The sequence below is a fragment of the Seriola lalandi genome, unplaced genomic scaffold, assembly GCF_002814215.2.
Source record: "Seriola lalandi dorsalis isolate HSWRI2012SDOR001 ecotype SW California unplaced genomic scaffold, Sedor1 jcf7180002052955, whole genome shotgun sequence".
NCBI lineage: Eukaryota > Metazoa > Chordata > Actinopteri > Carangiformes > Carangidae > Seriola > Seriola lalandi.
The window spans coordinates 260545-278772 of record NW_019523508.1 but is presented as its reverse complement, the minus strand read 5'-3'; the positions used below and the strand labels follow the sequence as shown (position 1 = coordinate 278772).

Here is an 18228-nt window from a genome sequence, read left to right as displayed (position 1 = left end):
AAACGTTTATCCAAATTTCTCTTTTTTGTGTTAAATACTTTTAGAAATTAAAATAAATAATTTTGTTTGAAAGGTTAGAGTATATTAAAACAAGGACAATAGACAAATTTACATTTTGTCTTGAAATACAGAAAAACTAAAAAATCCATGCAGAAATATTGCAAGAATAAAGTTGTGGCCATGTTTTGTCATTTAAAAAAAGGAAAACCCAAAAGCATAAAATTATGCACTAAATAACTAAAACAAACAAACGAACAAACAAACAAAAAACAAAACAAACAAACAAACAAATAAACAAACCCATAATCATTACAATTAGGCTATATAGTCCCAGAAGAATCAACCAACTATCTTAAATATATAACATACATAATAGGCCTACATATAAAATTATACAGCTAAAAAAATATTTATGTTATTATCATTAGTCTTATTATTTAGCCTGTAATATAACTTGTAATACAATATTATAAAGAAAAAACGTATCTTTTTGCTTTTGAATAATATTATTAACTAATACTTTGGTTGTGTTTATGTATATGTTTGTTCATGTATATCGGTTTGTTCATGTTTATATGTTTTTGTTTGTTTATGTTTACGTCAGACCTCTCTCGCTGTATCTGAACTTGCTCCGGAAGTGTTCACCGTCCCGGAAGTTTACTTCTGGCCCGACCCACAGCAAGAGAGCGATGGCGGGGGACATTTCAACGGAGCTTCTTTTTCTAGATACGTTTAAACATCAGAGTGCAGAGGTAATATATCTGACGCCTCAACATGTTGTTGTATATTTACTCCAGATCTACCTGCTTTCAAAACTTACCTCTTGTTTATTCAGGAGTTTTCGGCAGTGATGCTCAACTTCTAGGCTAACGGTGGTAATCTGGCTAACAGTAGCACTAGTGTGTCATGTTGTTTTGATAACGTTGCAGTTCACAGTTTTTATTGAACCACACACAACTGCATACTTGAGTGCACCAAATACACGCCCTAAACGATATTTTACAAAGTCATTTAATCATTTACCTACGTAGCTGTTTTCTTTTGCATCCTTGTGCAGTTTGTTTGCTAGTTAGCCAGGTGGCTAATGCTAATTTTATACTCTCGACCTGTCCATGTTTACCTCAGAGAGGGCAGCAAAGTGACTGCTCTGGTCAGTTTAGTGTAAATGTTTGTACTAATTATGATAATTGCACTTCAGTTAACCAACGTGGATGTGGTGCGGTTTCCTTACGGGGTGCTGATCACAGAGGTGCGGGTCATTCCTCCAGGGATAAAAGCTCACAGCAACTTACCTGACAACAGAGCATTTGGGTAAGTGCAAAAATGCACTCACTCACAGACACTCAGCTCACATCTATTGGGCACACTTATCTCAAACTTATGCAGTCTAATATAACAGTTCTGCACTAAATCTTATTATAGCTGCCATTATAACTTTTTAGAGAGGTGTTGATTCAACTTTATGGTCCTTTTGCAACAGATGAAATATAATATGCCATACAGAGAGGTGTTTATAATAATTTTTCCATCCACTTTATATTAACAAGGGTTATTTAGATGTAGGCTAATGACCAGCATGGGGAAGAGCCTAAAACTTTTGCTCTGTACTGTAGATGCGGATAAGGATGCACCAGTCCAATATGCTGGATCAGTATCAGTGTTTAACTTTCCAGTTCATAATAAATTCAATCTCTTTGTCATTATCATTATGAGGTTTAGTGTTTCCACTGACTGTTACATTTATTCTTAGTTTTCAGCAACATGGCATTCCCTGGCCTCATGTGTAAGACTACAATGTCTGCTGTGCAGATTTTAAATTTGGGGAAATGAGAGCACTGGTATTGGTGCTGAGACCAAGTATCAGAACTGTATTGGTTCATCCCTAGTGGCAGGAAATATTTAACCTCAGTGTTAATGATATGTGACCTCTGGAAATGTTTGTTTGCTACGGATACCTGAGATATATAAGATATATATATATAGATAGATAAACTATATCTACTACAGCATAAACAGTAGGGAAAATCTGTTTTTTGTTGACACTGTCCTAAAGCATTGAAGTCATCAGTCAGTGGTGGTGTTGTAATAGATTGCATCATATCAAGAGGTATTTCTGATATTCGGGTTCCCACTCATGTATGTAATTTGGGAAGATAAGAAAATAGAAACATTTCTCATACCTAGTGAAGGCTTTTATATAAAAAAGGGTACTGAGCCCTAACTGTCTCATTACTGTACCTGTGTTTCTGTGCTCCCAGGGAGACGTCCCCTCACGCCTTCCAGCTGGAGCTGTTCTTCAATAATGTCACTAAAACCAACAGCCCCACCTTCCACAGACTGGGCAGGTCAGAATGATGTTCACTTTTTGTTTTGTTTATCTTTTCCTATGAGCCTCTCCTCATTCTCCATCTCTGTATATCCTGGTCAGATCTTAAAAATGCTGAAGTCTGTCTCACCTGTAGAACCAGTCACAGTTTTGCAGGCCCTGTTCTCAGAGGCCAGACTGCACCCACCCATATTCATGTCTCTTTGTTTCTATCCTGGCTAACTGGTCTCTCCAGAAACCCAACCCCACCCACACAGTAGGTGAAAGCGACACAAAAACTTGGAGGTCGCAATGAAATAGATGAATAGTGGAATGTCTGAGTCAAGCATATTTAATCTAACCTCATAATAACAGAGGTGTGCACAGTAGCATCAGAGCGTAATGACACACCCAAGTTATTATCTCTGCTGAGAAAGATGGGAGGAGATTTTTTTTAACTTGTCTGATTGCTATTAAAATATCTTCCAAATGTTATAAACAGATGTGAATGAAATGTTTTTTTGACAAATATTTCTTTGTTGTGATCTGGATAATCCAGATTATAATGATAATACTGTTTTGTTTTGTTTTGAAACAAGATGAGTTTTGCTGTTTTTTTTGTGACAGAAAATACAATAGTAGTGGTGTGTTTGAAGGCATGTTACAAATATTGTTGGCCAAATTTGAAACCAGGATATTACACTTACATGGAGTGTGATTAAGACCAGTGTTTCCCAACCATAAAACAATGATGTGTACTTTGAGTCCTTTGCAATACAACACCAGGTTGAGACCAATTCAACCAAGGACTGAATCTTCCTTCTCAGATCATTTTATGTGACTAATTTACAAAGGTCTGAAGAGGTAACGTTGAGCGGTAAAACCAAAAAAAGCCAAAATAAAAACAACAACATTTCTGCACAGAGGGTTTCTTTTCTGCAAATGATGAGGTAGTGCTTTTTAGACATAATTACACAACAGTTATTTGCTCATATGCTGGTTAGAAAGTGCTTTATATTGGACTTAACGGAGGACTCCTAAAATATGCAGTTATTTTAAAAATAAAATCTAAAAGAGTAATGATAAACATATGCAATCTGGAGAGTGGTTCAACAGTTCAGTTTATAGTTGCACTGATATTTTAATCTTCCCTTTCCTGATTTCTTCCCTCAGTCTGGAGTATGACGAGAACAAGTCCATTGTATTCAGACCCAGTGGAAAGGTAAATGGTCGTCCACAAACAAAGTCAGTTCAGTGTTTTTTTCCCCTTTGATTTGTGAACAACTGAATGTTTTTTTGCGTGCAGGTGAACACAGACGGTCTGGTGCTGCGTGGCTGGTACACCAGTCTGACTGTTGCAGTGTATGGTACGGCAGAGCGCTCACATGGACATGACCAGGACTCGCCCCCTCCTCCGCCACCCCCACCCCCTCAACAGCCAAGCGGGCCCAAGAGGATCATTAAACAAGGTGGGCATCATTAAGCTGAAACTAACCCAACGCTCTCGCCTTCACACCCACCTCCTGAAACTGAAACCATCCATTGAATAATTAATCTCCCCTTTTTGCCAGATTTGCTTGTCACATAAATCTATTGTACTGTTTTTTTTTTTAAGAGTGGGAAAAAGACGACCAATACAATGGCAGCCCACCCAGACCAGCACCTAGAGGACCTCGTACTCCACCTGGACCTCCACCTCCGGACGACGATGATGAGGAGCAGGTCCAAGTGACAGGTCAGAGCTGCACATCTGTGTGCTATCACAACATGCAACACCAATATGATCTCTAAACTGATCCCTAAGTAGGCCTTTATTTTTGTAGATAAATACATAGTTTACATATTTATGTGTGCCTTGTGCGACGTTGGTTAAACTGTGTCGTTCTCCGGTCTGTGCTGTGACATTTACAGTGGGCGTGGTCAAAGACGAGCCGTGTGAGGGTCGTGACGACTACCTGGAGGCCGTGTCACCTGAGAGATCCCTGCCTGCTGATGAGACGTACTCGGATGCTGAACAAGAGGAAGAAGGTGATGAGGAAGAGGAGGAGCAGGAGGAGGAGGAGGAGGAGGATGCCCGGACAGAGGGGAGCGCTCCTGAGGAGGAGGAGGAAGAAGAGGAGGAAGAAGATGAGGGTGAGGACGAGGAAGAGGAGATGGAGGAAGGTAGGGGAGTTCTTACGTGAGAGTAGGATAGGCTACATTTTCAAATGGACTCTCGGCCCTGAACCCCTTGGTACTGCAAACACATCAGACTTCCCAGGGGGCCACGGGAGAAGGGTCCATTTGGGACTAAGTGACAGTTGGAGAGAGTGTGTGCTCTGGCATGCTGCTTCCATCCACAACCGCTGGATTCTCCAAACTCTCAGCTAGCCCGCCCTGCCCTACTCTGAAGGCTTATGATCAAGTTTCATAAGTCTGTCATGTGCAGGCGTACCTCACACATCTTCACAGCCATGGCTGAGCTTGTGCTGTAGTCTCATCCTGCATGTCCAACTAACCCTGCATGTGTGAAGTGATGCTGTGCCCTGTGTGAGTAGGTTTGTCAGAGTATGCGTTTATGAGCAAGAAAGGGAATATGTAGAAGTCATTGGCCTCCTCATTCTCATCCTTTCTCATGCATATTTTTATGACCTAGATATTGTTTGAAGCATTTTTAGAATTTCTATGCAGTAAATTAACTTTTTCAAATTTGCCCTCTCTCCTGTCTCTGCCATCCTACCAGGTGATGACGGCTATGAGCAGATTTCCAGCGATGAAGATGACCTGGATAATGGTAGCTTCAAGTTGCCCACCTTTGACATGGACTACACTCCTGAGGACCTGGCATCTGTCCCGCCCGTCCAGTATGACCCCTTTGAGCGAGAACTCAGACCCCTGCTCTACTTCACCCCTCCCTACAAGACTCGTTTTGATACCCAGTTTGAGAAGGCCAGTGTGGAGGAGCCCAGGGATGCTGGTGGTACAAAAGGACCAGCAGTTGGAGAGGAGGCTGAGGCTGTTGCCCAGCTGAAAGAGTTACTAGTTAGCACAGGTGACGAGAGAGATGCACGCTGGGTCACTGCTCTGGAAGAGGCACCTGGACTACTGGCCAAAGGGTTGGCTTATTTAATTAAACAGGGAGAGGGTGAGGTGGAGGATCCTGTTGGAGTTTTAGTCAAGTGGGCTCTTCAAGCTCTGAGTATGGAGATCGCTCTCACACAGCCCATTGCTCTTAACCTCAGACAATTGAAAGCTGGTGCCAAGCTAGCATCGCACCTGGCAGAGTGCCCACAGGGCCTCATAGCGCTGTTGCGTGAGGGGGCCCTGGGTGTGCTATTGGAGCTGCTCCATGCGGACCACGTCTCTTCCACACTGAAGCTCAGTATCCTGAGAGCTCTGGATGCTCTGACTAGCGCTCCTGATGGGGTGGAGGCTTTCCTACATGCAAAAGATTCGGAGAAGAGCGGTTATCAGGTTAGCAGCACAAGTACACAAACAGAACAGTATACAAACTTCTACATTTGCTTTTTCTCCCGGAGCTAGAGAACAAATGTGCAATGAAAATGATTTTCACTTCCACTTCAAAATGAAAAATATAATTGCAAATGAGAAAGTGTATACAGTTTGTTAAAAGAGTGAGAGCCAGCACATATTGAACTGATCCTGTTATTGAACAAGAAGCTAATCCACCTCACAGACTCAGGACTCACTGTCCATCCTTCACATTTGCAGAAAACAATCAGGAAACACTTAGTAGTTGAACAAACAATATTATTTATTTTAAGTATTTTTTCCTAATTAAGAGAAGTCACCGAGCTTTACGTCTTTTCCAGCATCTAGTCCAGCTTTTCCTGCGTGAAGAAACGGTGAGGGTCATAACCGCTGGCAACGCCATACTACAGAAAAGTCACATGTACGAGGTCCTGCTCGACCTACAGCGTACAGCAGCAGCATGGAGTGAACCACCGCAGGTACTTACACACTCACACAGGTCTGTGTCTGCCACGTCAATGATTAAGTATTTTTTGTGCTGATCACAACTATCATCCACAGGAGGAGATGGAGGATGCTGACAGTCCCATGGAGGAGGAACCATCGCTAAACTCACCCCCTGTGAGCGAAGCAGAGCTTGATAGGTTGGCAGGGGTTTTGGAAGAGTTGCATCACCTGCTAGAGACGGCCCCTCACTGCATGGTGCAGCCACCTGGGAAAGCCTTCCCAACTTCTGCCAGAATAACAGGACCACAGGAGAGAGATGATCCATATCCAACACTGTATAGGTACATGTTCATGACAGACATGATCTCAAACCCCACGTAATGTAGAAACTCAGAAAGAGAGTTGAATGTAGTTGTGACTTATCCATTGGAATTATAATATTGCACTTTCTCCTTTCTCAGGTATATGCATGCATGCCATTTCCTGGAGAGCACGACAGTGGTGTTGTCGGCCGCTGCAGCGGCCGGGCACTTATGTGTCACCCAGGCAGTCAGAGAGCTCCTGCGCTTCCTGTCGCTCACTCAGCCAGGTCTGCTCTTCCTTCTCGCCCAGCCCACTTCCACCAACCTGCTGCTGCGTCTTCTGGCATCGATGGCAGACGCCGAGGGTGAGGAGAGCACGTTGACCGGAGGAGAGGGAGCTCTCACAGGGCCAGGGTTCGGTGAAGAGGGCTTTGGCGTGTGGCTAATGCAGGCGCTGCATGCTCTGCAGGGTGTGTCAGAGCTCATGAGCCATGTGGCCACAGGAGGAGACGGGGGAGTTGGGCTGGAGGAAGGTGACAACGCAGAGGTACTGGGCATGCTCCATGCACTCTACCTGATGACCTTCACTCAGACTGGCCGCAGTGCCGTGGCCCACATTTGCAGTTTGGACAACAACCTTTCCTGTCTGGTCACCCTGCTCCAGCACCACAGCAAAGATGGACAGGGGTAGGGCTGTTGTCTTCTCCTTCTATTGTTCCTCTTTCTGCATCACTTGGTTACATTTCAGGCAACCTTGCATTAATGTCTGAGTATGTTTTCACTTTTTTGTCTTCTTCTCCTTCAGTGAGGCGAAGGCTCGCAAAGCAGTGACATATAATTATGCCTGTATGCTGGTTTTACTGGTCGTGCAGAGCTCTAACGATCTGCGGATGATGGAACAATTTGCTGCTCCACTACTCTCCTTAGCCAAGGCTGATGACACCAATGCTAAGTTACAGGGTAACTATTACCAATGTAGCACTCACATATCAGGTCATGTAAGAAAGTTTTGGCACGAATGTTTGTGCTTTTGTTCTTCAGAGCTCAGTAAATGGCTGGAGCCTCTGGAGAAACTTCGCTTTGAGATTGGCAGCATTCCCACCCTCATAGACTACATTAAACAGGTACAGATATCTCACGTAATGTTTTTTATTCAACTGATTTTTAAAGAACTTATTCAGTATTATTATCAGAGGAAAACAGTACAATGTTTTCACTGCTTATAACCAGACCAGCTGACTAGGTGGCTCATGGCTCTGAAAACCACACAAGAATACAAACTTTCTAAACAGCAAAACTGTTACAAAAGCCTGCGTCCTGCAGTGCGTCACTGACAAGTCTGAACTGCTCAGTCATATACCTGCTGTGTAGCATATTTGAGTCAAGGCTATATGCAAATGAAGAGTGCTGTATGCCTTTTTCAATGTGTGTTTTCACTTGAATTCAGAATGTGGAAAATGTTTTGACCGCTGAGGGAACTGGACTGGTCACTGCGCTCAGGGTCCTCTGCCACATTGCCTCCCCCCCTCCTGCTGTAGAAGGTAAAGACACAAAAGATGATTTTTTTTAAGTGTTCGTTAAACTAAAAAACTAACTGCTGGAGCTCCATTGTCTTTTCTTTCTTTAAAGGTTCATTTTAGATTAGCAATATTAGGCTAAAGAGTATTCTCTACATAGCCATGAATTGAATGCAAAAAAATATCACTATTTTCTTCCTTTCTGTAGGTCAGCAGAGGGATCTTAAGTGGAGTCTTGCAGGAGTCCAGCTGTTCTCAGGAGAGGGTCTGGACACGTGTGTGCGTGTCCTGCAGAAGCTCTGCAGCGTGTTGCTGCAGCCATGGCGCGTACACGGACACATGGGGCCCACGCCACAGCGCTGCATGATCCTCAGCATATGTATCAGCACACTCAGGTTGTTGCGCACCATGCTGACAGAGCTGCTCCGTGGGGGAGCTTTCCAGTTCAGGGACACTCGTGTGGCCAGTGTGTTGGTGACGCTCCACATGATAGTTTGCTCCATCCCTGCTACTGGGCGTCTGGACGGGGAGGAGACCAGAGTGCAGGCACTTATTGTTGATGTGCTGCTCACCTTCACGCAGGGTGTCAATGAAGAGGTGTGTGAGTGAGGCAGGACGAAGGCGTCTTTGTTAAGCCAATAAATATGATACAGAAAGTGTCACTGGTAGTCATTTTTCTGAGACGATGTGTGTGTTTCCTGCAGGTGACCCATACAGAAGAGACTCTGGCCAGTAACACCTGGTCTCTGATGCTAAAGGAGGTGCTGGGCTCACTGCTCAAAGCTCCTGAAGGTCTGTTCTCCGGCCTGACGCTGCTGTCTGAGCTCCTGCCTCTGCCACTGCCAATGCAGAGCACTCAGGTACCTTAACTCACTAGCTATGTTGTCCTGTGTTTCACCTAAAGATTCCAGTCACGGTAAACATGTTTATGTTGACATACTGCTCTCTCCATAGGTGATATCAGTCCAAGATGTGGCTGTAGCCTTAAACACGAGGAAGCTGTGGAGCATGCACATACGGGCGCAGTGGAAAGTGTTTTCTGAGGCGTTGAGGTGTGTGTGTGCTACCAGCTGCCCTCCTCTCTTAGCCATGCTGAGGAGAGTGTGTGTTCAGCTGGCAGACCTGTCTTCACCCACTGCAACACTCATCATGAAAACCCTGGTGGAGCTGCTGCTGGAGGAGCTGCAGCCGTGAGTGAAAGACACACACGCACTTAGTTATTTGTGTTTGTGCTGTAAATTGTATTTTAACTCTAAGTAATGTGTGCTGACTGCAGGGTGGAGGGTAAAAGTGTGTGCTGGGGCCAGGCCCTGCGTCTGCTGTCTTTGATGGATGCCCTGGTGTCACAGAGAGCTTGTAAGAGCGCAGCGTTACACCTGCTCTCCGGGTCAGTGTCGGGAGATGAACAACTGGCTGAGCTGTTCCCCTTGCTTCTGTCCCTGTTGGTTCCTCCAACTGACCACTCCTTACAACAGCAGCAATGCAGCGAACTAGTGGGGACAATATTACAGTCACTGTGTGACCAGGTAAGAAATTAAGTGCACAGAAAGGCAAACAGCACATTTAAACATTTCTGTACACAAAGAGGGATTGAGCCTAAAATGTAAATCTGTGTCATCCTCAGGACATTTCTCTGGTGGTATCTCCACCTGGTGAAAGCTGTGTGTCAGAGGCTGAGCAGCTGGCTAATGCACTTCCAGGGCGAGAAATGATGTCATCAGTGTGCAATGCGTTGTTGGAGGTTTTGGGGAATGCAGAGAGCAGTGTGCCGCTCCTGCTCACCTGTATCAGGACATTGACATTCCTCACAGAGCACGACTATGGACTCTACCACCTCAAAGTGTAAATGACAATGTTCTTTCCTTTTTGTTTCTTGGCATTACCACTGTCTCCCTTTTATGATTCGTTTTCTACCAGGCATAGTGTCCTTATCTTAGTCAAACATGACGTTGATTACACTTTATCTTTGTTTCAGTGCTCTGAAGAAACATGGTGCAGGTCTGTGCTCACTGTTAAAGAGGCTGGTGTTTTCATTTAACAAGGACTCAGCAGATCTGCTCTCAGCTCTGCTTGACTTCCTCAGACAGATCCTCAACACAGAAACAATGGTAAGTACTTGGTTTTATGGCTGGTTCATGTTTTACATTGAAGTAAAAAACATAATACCAAGAGTGAAACTGTAGAAAGCTTACACCTGACTTTTCAGAGACTTGTTTTTCCGCAGACTTGTTTCCTGTATCTTTTGGAGAGTGTTTTATTGTTAGATCTGTCTGTGTTCTAATTCAGTGTGTTGATGAGGGTCAGGGGTCTGGCGAGGAGTCTTCCTTTTCTCCTCCTCCACGGTTGCTGTCGGGCTCTGAGATGAAAGCTCTGCTGCAGTGGGAGGAGTCTGAGACACATCCGCTCCCCACTTTAGAGAAACAGATTACGGTACAAATGATGCGCACATAACGTATTGTTTTTTTTGTGTTTGGTTTTGCTGCCTTGACATTCAACTTACTGTGTGTGTGTGTGTGTGTGTGTGTGTGTGTGTGTGTGTGTGTGTGTGTGTATAGAAACTATGTAAAGAAGATGAGTCCCTGGAGACCATGTTGGAAAATGTGATTGTTCTGAGGCAGACACTGGAGAACTCCACAGACACGCCTCCAGCAGCTGATACTGAGCCCACTCTGCCAGCGCCTGAGACACTTGGGGCCCAGTTTAATCACAGGTATGGATAACACGGAGCAAGGTTTTTTTCTGTCTCCAATTTTTTTCCTGCTTTTTCTGTATCCTTTTTGTCATCCACACTACTGAAGCAGTTACGATCCGAGTCAAGGAAAATATTCATTTAAAATGAAAGAATGATCTAATCAGATATTCATAACAAAATGGTGTAAACCATGACTTTTGCTGTGAGATAAACTAATTATTACCTGTGTGCATTGTTATCTGTAGGACAGTGTTCATTCTGTCAGAAGCTCTTGATGAGCAGCTGAAGGCTCTGTGGTTCTCTCCCTTCCAAACTGATGACATAGAAACAGACCTTGACATGGTAAGTGCGTGGGTATATGTACATACTGTACATTTATAATCTCTGGGAAATGCATTAGGGCTACACGATTATGGCAAAAGGTATTATCCTGATTATTTTGTATGTTTTATCCCTGTTATTTAACTTGTTTTATTACCATTTGAGGGAACTATTATTTTTTGCTCCTTTGCACATTATTTTTTCTTAGTCAGTGCAGTATTTGTCAAAATAATAGCAGCCTTAATAATAATAATTACTTTATATACAGACAACACAAAGCTACAAACAACATGGTTAGACAATATTACAACACGAAGAACTATAATTTAGGCAGTAAAATGAGACATTTACAATAAAATAAAATACCCCAAATAAAAGATGAAAACAATAAAATCAGCAGTAGCAAAAAAAAGGTGAATGTCTTTTCTACTACTACTGAATGTCATTCTTAGAAATTCAAATAATGCATAATTGCTAAATCACAAGGCAACTGGTTCAAATCAAACCATGTCCAAATGTGAGACACCAATCTGCTTTAAATTAAAATGTTTTATGATCAGACCTGACCAGACTCCCTAGATTCATAGCTTAGTTTATAACTATTTCTCCATTTTTACAAACAGTTTATATAAAGTTTCATTCTTTCTCTGCAAAGATAGCTGGCGCTTTAAAGGCTATCAAGCCTGTGTAGCAAAAGAGTATGATAAATCATATTGGGCTTAAAGAGGAATAAGAAACATCGCAAACATTTCACTGTTGATCTCTTACACAGCTGTTAATTTTGGAAAATAAAATAGTTACGGACTATGACGAACCATCTACAGTTGTGAAGCTCTGCGTCTTATCTGTGTGTGGCTCTATAGTTTGCAAACGGTCACAACTCTTCTCTCTCTCTCTGTCTGACAGATGAAGGTGGATCTGGTGGGTCTGGCTCAGGAGTGTTGTCCAGAACTGGACCTGAAGGCAGAGCTGGAGCGCTCCTTCCTGTCTGAGCCCTCCTCTCCTGGTCACACCAAGGCTCCAAAAGGCTTCAGACTGGGCAAACACAAGCATGAAACGTTCATTACATCAAGGTGCAGTTTCAGTGTTTGGCTGGTTTTAACGTTGTGGGGTATTTGTTCATATCTGTACTGTAATCTTTTCACAGAATCTTGTTTCAGTAAACTTACCGAATGTCATCTCATGCATCTCCCTGCAGCGGTAAATCAGACTACGTTGAGCCTGCAAAAAGAGCCCACATCATGGCTGCTCCGCGGGGCCGTGGGGGTCGAGGAGGATTTGGACAAAATGTCTCCCGTCCCCATGATATCTTCCGCCAGCGCAAACAGAACACTTCCCGTCCCCCCAGCATGCACGTGGATGACTTTGTGGCGGCAGAGTTTAAAGACATTACGACCCCGCTTGGGCTTTTGCCCCCTAAACGACCACCCAAGAGTTCCCCCAAACCCCCCACCAGAGGACTGTTCACTGGCAACAGAGGCAGAGCCACCTTCCATAGCCAGACTCGCTTTTTTACTCCTCCACAACCGAAAGGCGTTCTGCTGTCTGGTGGGTACACACAGCAGACGCACATATTCAGTCACAAACACACTTCCTGCAACCATAATTTATAAAACCATTGTCTTGTGTTATAAGACCTGTGTTTATGATCGTGTAAGTTTGTGTAGTTTAAGTATTTATAGGCTCATACATGAGACATCCTGTAATGTAATATCATTCTATTTAAGTGTATTGTTGATGGACACTATGTTTTCACAATGACACAGTTGTGTAATTGCTCGGGTAACTGCACAGTCAACCTAATTAGTTCTCTTTACCAACTATTTGTGTCATTAATACACATAATGAAATTAGTTTAAAAGTGAACTTGATCAATTTCTCAATTTGCAACCTGATCAATGTCTGTCGCCACATGCATAACATTTCACTAATGCTGTGTTCATACGTATGCTGAATAATATTTATACACTGTATACATGAAAATGTATTCATGACCCTGGAAACAGCAGTTTGACACAAAAATCTAAAGTGAAGGTCCCCTTACTGGCTTTTTGCAGAGCTTTCAACCACCTGTCAGGGGCAGATGAGCTTAATGAGTCGATTAAAGTTGCTCAGTTGTCATCCCTCGATATGTTGTATATACAACCACCTTTTCGTTCCATACTTCGGTCACGTGATGACATTACTTCATGAAAATTGAGCAGATTTCACTCGCTGATATAGATGAAGAGATGTGGTCGAAAGCTCTGGAAAAAGGTAGTAAGGGAACCTCAGGTTTAATGTTTAACTATTGGTATAGTGTAGAGTAGATAGTAGTAGTTTGGATTTTTTTAAACACAGTGCAGGTCAAAATCACATCTTGGCCACTGGAGGGTGACAAATGTTTTCCTTTTGGTTCGGTAGGTAACTACACACGAAGAGAAGGAGGCAGAGGTTCATCATGGAGCGGCCAGGTTCCAGCTGTCACTCATAGAGGGACCTACAGTGAACCTCGCGGTGGCCAGAGCAACTTCACACGAGGACCGCTGCCCTCTAGACAACCGCCAGCAAGTATGATATACACGCACACACGCACACATACATTTGTCATGAGTTTGCAGTATGAATTTCTGAACATGTAGTTAAAAAATATGGTGCTTTTGTGTCCTCTCTCCCAGGTGCGTATCGCCTGGCTCCTCGGGACCGAGCTCCACGGGGCAGAGGAGGCACCGGGCTGTCGTGGCTTAGCGGAGGAGGAGGTGGCGGCAGTGCTGGAGGAGGAGGCGGAGGTGGTGGGGGAGGTGGAGGAGGAGGAGGTGGGGGGAGAGGATCTCAGGGGAGCAAGTTCAGTGGCGGGGGAGGGAGTGGAGGTGGGAGGGGCAGACATGTTCGCTCCTTCACCAGGTAAATTCACCTGGGCCATGACTGAAGCCTTTAATGGCGACAAATGGACCAATCAGGATGTTATATACACTGACTCCATGGCAATGCGGCGAGATGAATTTGTCACAATGACGTACAGACTCTGTGTTGATGTTTTTTTTTTTGTTATCTTGAGTTGTGATCAGAGAATAAAGGTGTTCGTAATTGAGTTTTTACTTGTGTTTTTAAGCAGCACCTAATGTGCTGACACAGACATTAAACAGGGTTACCTGTTTTGAGAGACAAGGTTTCCTTAAAGATCTTATTACCCATATGATGCTTTATAAAGTGAAACTTGCAGAAGTACATGATGTTCAATTTGACTTGAAACTAATATAGCCTTGATCAACTGCAACACCAGAACATCCAGGTCCCGACTCTGATGTCAAATTTTATATTGTTAGTGATACATGCAGCCCTGTCGTCTTGACTATTGCAGCCAAAACACATTACGTTTTCAACATTATATAACATGAAAGCTACACCAGCTGTCCTCCAAGAGTTGCTTTTTTTTTTTTAACATTTTAGATTAGCTTAGACTTCAAAAATATAATATAAGAGTTTGGTAATGCCAAGTCCTTCCAAGAAACTCCAAAAAAAGAAATTCTCCACAGAAACCACCTGCACATGATAGATCAGTAATGAGAACACCGGAAATAATTTAGTCCTGAGATCAAGAAAATTACTTTAAGTAACTGTTTTTAACTGAAAACTGATGAATACAAAATTCAAGGGACATTACACCATGATCTGTTTGCAAAAAGGATAAGGGGTGAGCTGAGTATGAGTCTACAAAGTAAAGGATTGTCTGATCACTTTCACTTTTTCAGTCCACAGCATATCAATTTCTTTCTACTTTAACAAATCCACACTCATATTTGATTTAAAAAAAAAAAATCTACCAGAAACTACATGACTTACTGCACATGCACTGTACTTGTTGTTTTAATGACTAAACCCTTGTTGGAAATTATTGCCGGGCATTAAAAAAATAAAGATTTAATCTTTCCTCATCTGGCTAAAATCCCATCAGTCCTGTCCACTCAGATGACCGTCACCTCCCGGCTCTTCCTCTTGATGCAGTCCAGAGTCAGACTCCGGGTACCACCCTTGCGTGCTCCCTCACCCAGCTGCGGTGATGGCGGTGGACCTGATACAGTTATAGCCTGAGCTGAATGCAGAGATAGACTAGAGGCGTGTAAGGATGCCTCCCTCTGCTGGTGTCTTGTCGGTTTTGTGTGGAGCTCCCACCCGGGTGTCTGCTGCGCTCCCTGATGCTGGTCTTTTGCCGCCTGTTCGACAGGATGCTGACTCCTGGTGGGCTGCAGGTCTTTGAGGAGCTCCAACAGTTCCCTCTTCTCCAGCTCTGCTTCTGCCAGTTCCTGTCTCCTCAGACGCTCTGCTCCTAACAGGGCTCGCATGTCACACATCACACGGGACAACTGACCCTGCGTGGAGAGGACACACGATAACTCAACGTACATCAACATGATAGACAGTATTCTAACATAGGACTCTCGTATAATGTTGTTCTCTCATGATTTGAGTGTGAAGCCTCTAGTGTCACAGTATTAGCTAACCATTAAATATAGAGAAAGAGCTTCAGTAATGTTCATGTACCTCAAATCTTTGCTTCACTTCTGTTCTTGAATAAATGTATTTTGTCTAATGTTATCTTAAAACTGAGGTGTTGCAGAATTGACCCATCACCTTGAGCTCCTCCACCTCATTCTTCAGCTGCGATTCTTTCTGCACCATATGTCTCCTCTGTGAGTCCAACCGAGACTCCATCTCTCGCCTCACCTCCTCCACCTTACACAGCATCTCGGCCCTACCGGGAACATCACATGAGACTGAAGTTATGACCTGCAAAGCTAATTCAAACTGCTCAGTTGTAGTACAAGGGTGAAGACATTTTCCTCGCCACAGACATACACAACCTGAGCATCTCCACTTCGGTGCGCAGCTCTGCTACACAGTTATGTTGTGATTGATCAGTGGAGAGAAGTGTATGGCCACAGCCGTTGGGACACTCCCTGCTGCGGAAGTTACATTCTGACAGGTGAGCCTCCAAACCCCGCCTCTCTACCTGCACAGGACAACCTGGGAAGAAAGAAGTGCAGTGATGCATGAGCCTCACGTGAAACAAAAGTGGGCTTACCAAACATTTTACAAAAGGAAATGGCAGCACCGAAATATTACTCAGATAGATCTTTCACTTGACTTAAATATAGCTCACACAGATTCATTGTGTTGGAAATGACTCATGCAAAATGACCAAATTGCAAAGATTGATCATACATGATGCACAGATCCAATATGAAGACGCAAAAAGATCTCAGATTACCTTAAAAGGTTAAAAGGTCCAACTTATTTTTTCCAAGATAGATTTTCCAACAACATAATATTTGGCTATTCTGTCATTCTTTCGAGGGAAAATCACTGAAAATCTGCTTTCTTCTTCATGTGACAGTAGAATGATTTATTTTACAATGTACACAAAGCAAAAGAATAGGAAAAAGAGTACTCATTTACAGTATAAAGAGAATATTGTAATTATTATAATTATTATTTTATGCCTCATCTTTGACCAAATGTAACAAACGTCTCACAGATCACAGCAATCACAGACAGTGACAGATATATCAGGTTCACTCTTGTGTAAAACTGTATGTTGCTCTTAGTGCCTGTAGTATTTAACACTGCAAAAAAGTCACACTGCATGCACACACTCTGTCACTTGTCACTATACATACCACAGTGGTAACATATGTATTCTCCACCTGCCAATGACAGGTCACAGTCACAGTTTGTGAGCACCAGATAGCATGTTTGTATATACTGTAAATACACTTACACACTTTGCTAAAATGCTTATTAAAGAATGATGGGAAGTCGACCCTCAGTGCACTCTGTGTGTGAGGTCTGTGGGAGCTTTGAGTCCCATCGGTGCACTCGTTTGTGGAGTAGCCATGACGACAAAAGAGCCACCTGTTGCTCCCCCACACACAGGTGTCACATTACCTTTGTATAATTTTTTGATTATACAATTACTCTCAAAGCAAGAAGTAAAACAACACATTAGATGACAGTCAGTGTGAGGTGTCATACCTGTGTTGGAGCAGGATATGAAGGCAAACTCACACTCATCCTCATGTGTGTGCAAGCTCTCCAGGGTGCAGACCACCTCACATCCCTGTCCTGCATTCACACAACGGATCTGCAGACGGTTCAGGTCATTACGCATGTACCTGTCATCAAACATACAAAGACAGTAATACTATCAGAGAGAGATGAGCAGTACAAGTTTATGATGCCACTGAATAGTAAAGCTATAAAACTTAAGAATTAATTATGAAAAACAAAGACATAACCAGAAACAATGACGCACGGCTGCAGAGATGGTGACACACCTGTACAGTGGTTTGAGACTGCCCACATCCAGCGGCAGTCTGTCCTCTGGACAGGAGTGGTGATGGACCAGCCAGCTACTGATGCATGCGCTGCAGTAGGCATGTTCACAGGGAGCCTGAAGAGGGCGTTCCAACACGTCTCGACACACACAGCACAGCAGGTCCTCGTTCACATAGCCCACAAACCTCTCAAGATCATAGCCCATCCTACAACCACACAGATAGATTATACAAAACATGACAAACACTGGGAAGAAAGTCCAACAGTTTTGGCTCATTGGTTTGTTTACTTTTTTGATAATCAGCTCTGACAATAATATCCCTACCTGGCAAGTTAACTTTCCCTTCATCCAACTCTTCTGTCTTCTTTCCTTCTGTTGATTTCCACTCCACTGGTTCCTCCGCAGGTGACCTTCTCTCTTAACGCTCTACCACTACAGCTTTTCCCTCTTCATCCTCTCGCTTGACTTGCTGCTCCATCAGGGTGAGGGTCTCCTCTCTGTTAAAGCCCTCCCTTGCATTTGGGACTGTGTCTCCATGGAGAGGTATCCCTGACAACAAGGTTTCAGGACACAGGCAGGGCAGCTGTCAGATGAGATCAGATCAGAGAGACAGAATTACAGGAGAAGAAACACTCACACTCAAAGACAGACAAATTCTGCAGCAGTGTGTTTTCCTCACTGCCTTACCAATAAAACTGGGTTGTGGTGCAGCCTTCAGAGATTACTGCTGTCCTTCAAATGTTTCTGTCTCTCTTAATGACCCACCCTATCCTAGGTTTCTCTTTCTGCCTCTCCCTCTCTCTGGATGTGGGATTAACATGGATTACACACTCTCTCTCTCCCTGATTGGATTACAG

At 43.6% G+C, this 18228-nt stretch overlaps 2 protein-coding genes across 5 annotated transcripts; one reads left to right on the top strand and one right to left on the bottom strand.

Annotated features, from left to right (window-relative positions):
• Positions 1-621: 621 nt before the first annotated feature.
• virma (vir like m6A methyltransferase associated) lies at positions 622-14125 on the top strand. 4 transcript variants are annotated; one of them, XM_087172476.1, is made up of 27 exons: positions 622-752; positions 1199-1311; positions 2259-2345; positions 3479-3527; positions 3612-3774; positions 3921-4040; positions 4217-4333; positions 5028-5758; positions 6118-6255; positions 6338-6564; positions 6685-7212; positions 7331-7485; positions 7567-7649; positions 7973-8066; positions 8251-8639; positions 8747-8902; positions 8997-9232; positions 9319-9568; positions 9667-9884; positions 10018-10150; positions 10329-10472; positions 10598-10752; positions 10980-11076; positions 11962-12128; positions 12254-12603; positions 13459-13605; positions 13713-14125. In XM_087172476.1, exons 1-27 carry the CDS (start codon positions 690-692, stop codon positions 13940-13942), a joined length of 5340 nt encoding a protein of 1779 aa, XP_087028602.1. In that variant the 5' UTR covers positions 622-689; the 3' UTR covers positions 13943-14125. The 4 variants fall into 4 exon arrangements, with proteins under 4 accessions (XP_087028602.1, XP_023256544.1, XP_023256543.1 ...); XM_023400776.2 differs by having other exon boundaries at positions 4217-4438; XM_023400775.2 differs by having other exon boundaries at positions 4217-4468; positions 10347-10472.
• A 569-nt stretch (positions 14126-14694) lies between these two features.
• rnf41l (ring finger protein 41, like) lies at positions 14695-18178 on the bottom strand. Its single transcript, XM_023400777.2, has 7 exons — positions 18059-18178; positions 17696-17954; positions 17370-17576; positions 17068-17207; positions 15897-16059; positions 15667-15787; positions 14695-15404 (listed from the first exon to the last, which is right to left on the bottom strand). The coding sequence occupies exons 3-7, from the start codon at positions 17573-17575 to the stop codon at positions 15000-15002; spliced, it is 1035 nt and encodes a 344-aa protein (XP_023256545.1). The 5' UTR covers position 17576; positions 17696-17954; positions 18059-18178; the 3' UTR covers positions 14695-14999.
• Positions 18179-18228: the final 50 nt, after the last annotated feature.

What these genes read in the sequence shown, in the direction of transcription:
- virma (XM_023400774.2), top strand. Translation starts at nt 690, where the DNA reads ATGGCGGGGGACATTTCAACGGAGCTTCTTTTTCTAGATACGTTTAAA. An exon ending in ACCTTCCACAGACTGGGCAG is followed by an intron (nt 2,346 to 3,478) that starts GTCAGAATGATG and finishes TTCTTCCCTCAG; the next exon opens with TCTGGAGTATGACGAGAACA. An exon ending in CTTTAGAGAAACAGATTACG is followed by an intron (nt 10,473 to 10,597) that starts GTACAAATGATG and finishes GTGTGTGTATAG; the next exon opens with AAACTATGTAAAGAAGATGA.
- rnf41l (XM_023400777.2), bottom strand. Translation starts at nt 17,575, where the DNA reads ATGGGCTATGATCTTGAGAGGTTTGTGGGCTATGTGAACGAGGACCTG. An exon ending in AGTCTCAAACCACTGTACAG is followed by an intron (nt 17,208 to 17,369) that starts GTGTGTCACCAT and finishes GTTTGATGACAG; the next exon opens with GTACATGCGTAATGACCTGA. An exon ending in ACCGAAGTGGAGATGCTCAG is followed by an intron (nt 15,788 to 15,896) that starts GTTGTGTATGTC and finishes TGTTCCCGGTAG; the next exon opens with GGCCGAGATGCTGTGTAAGG.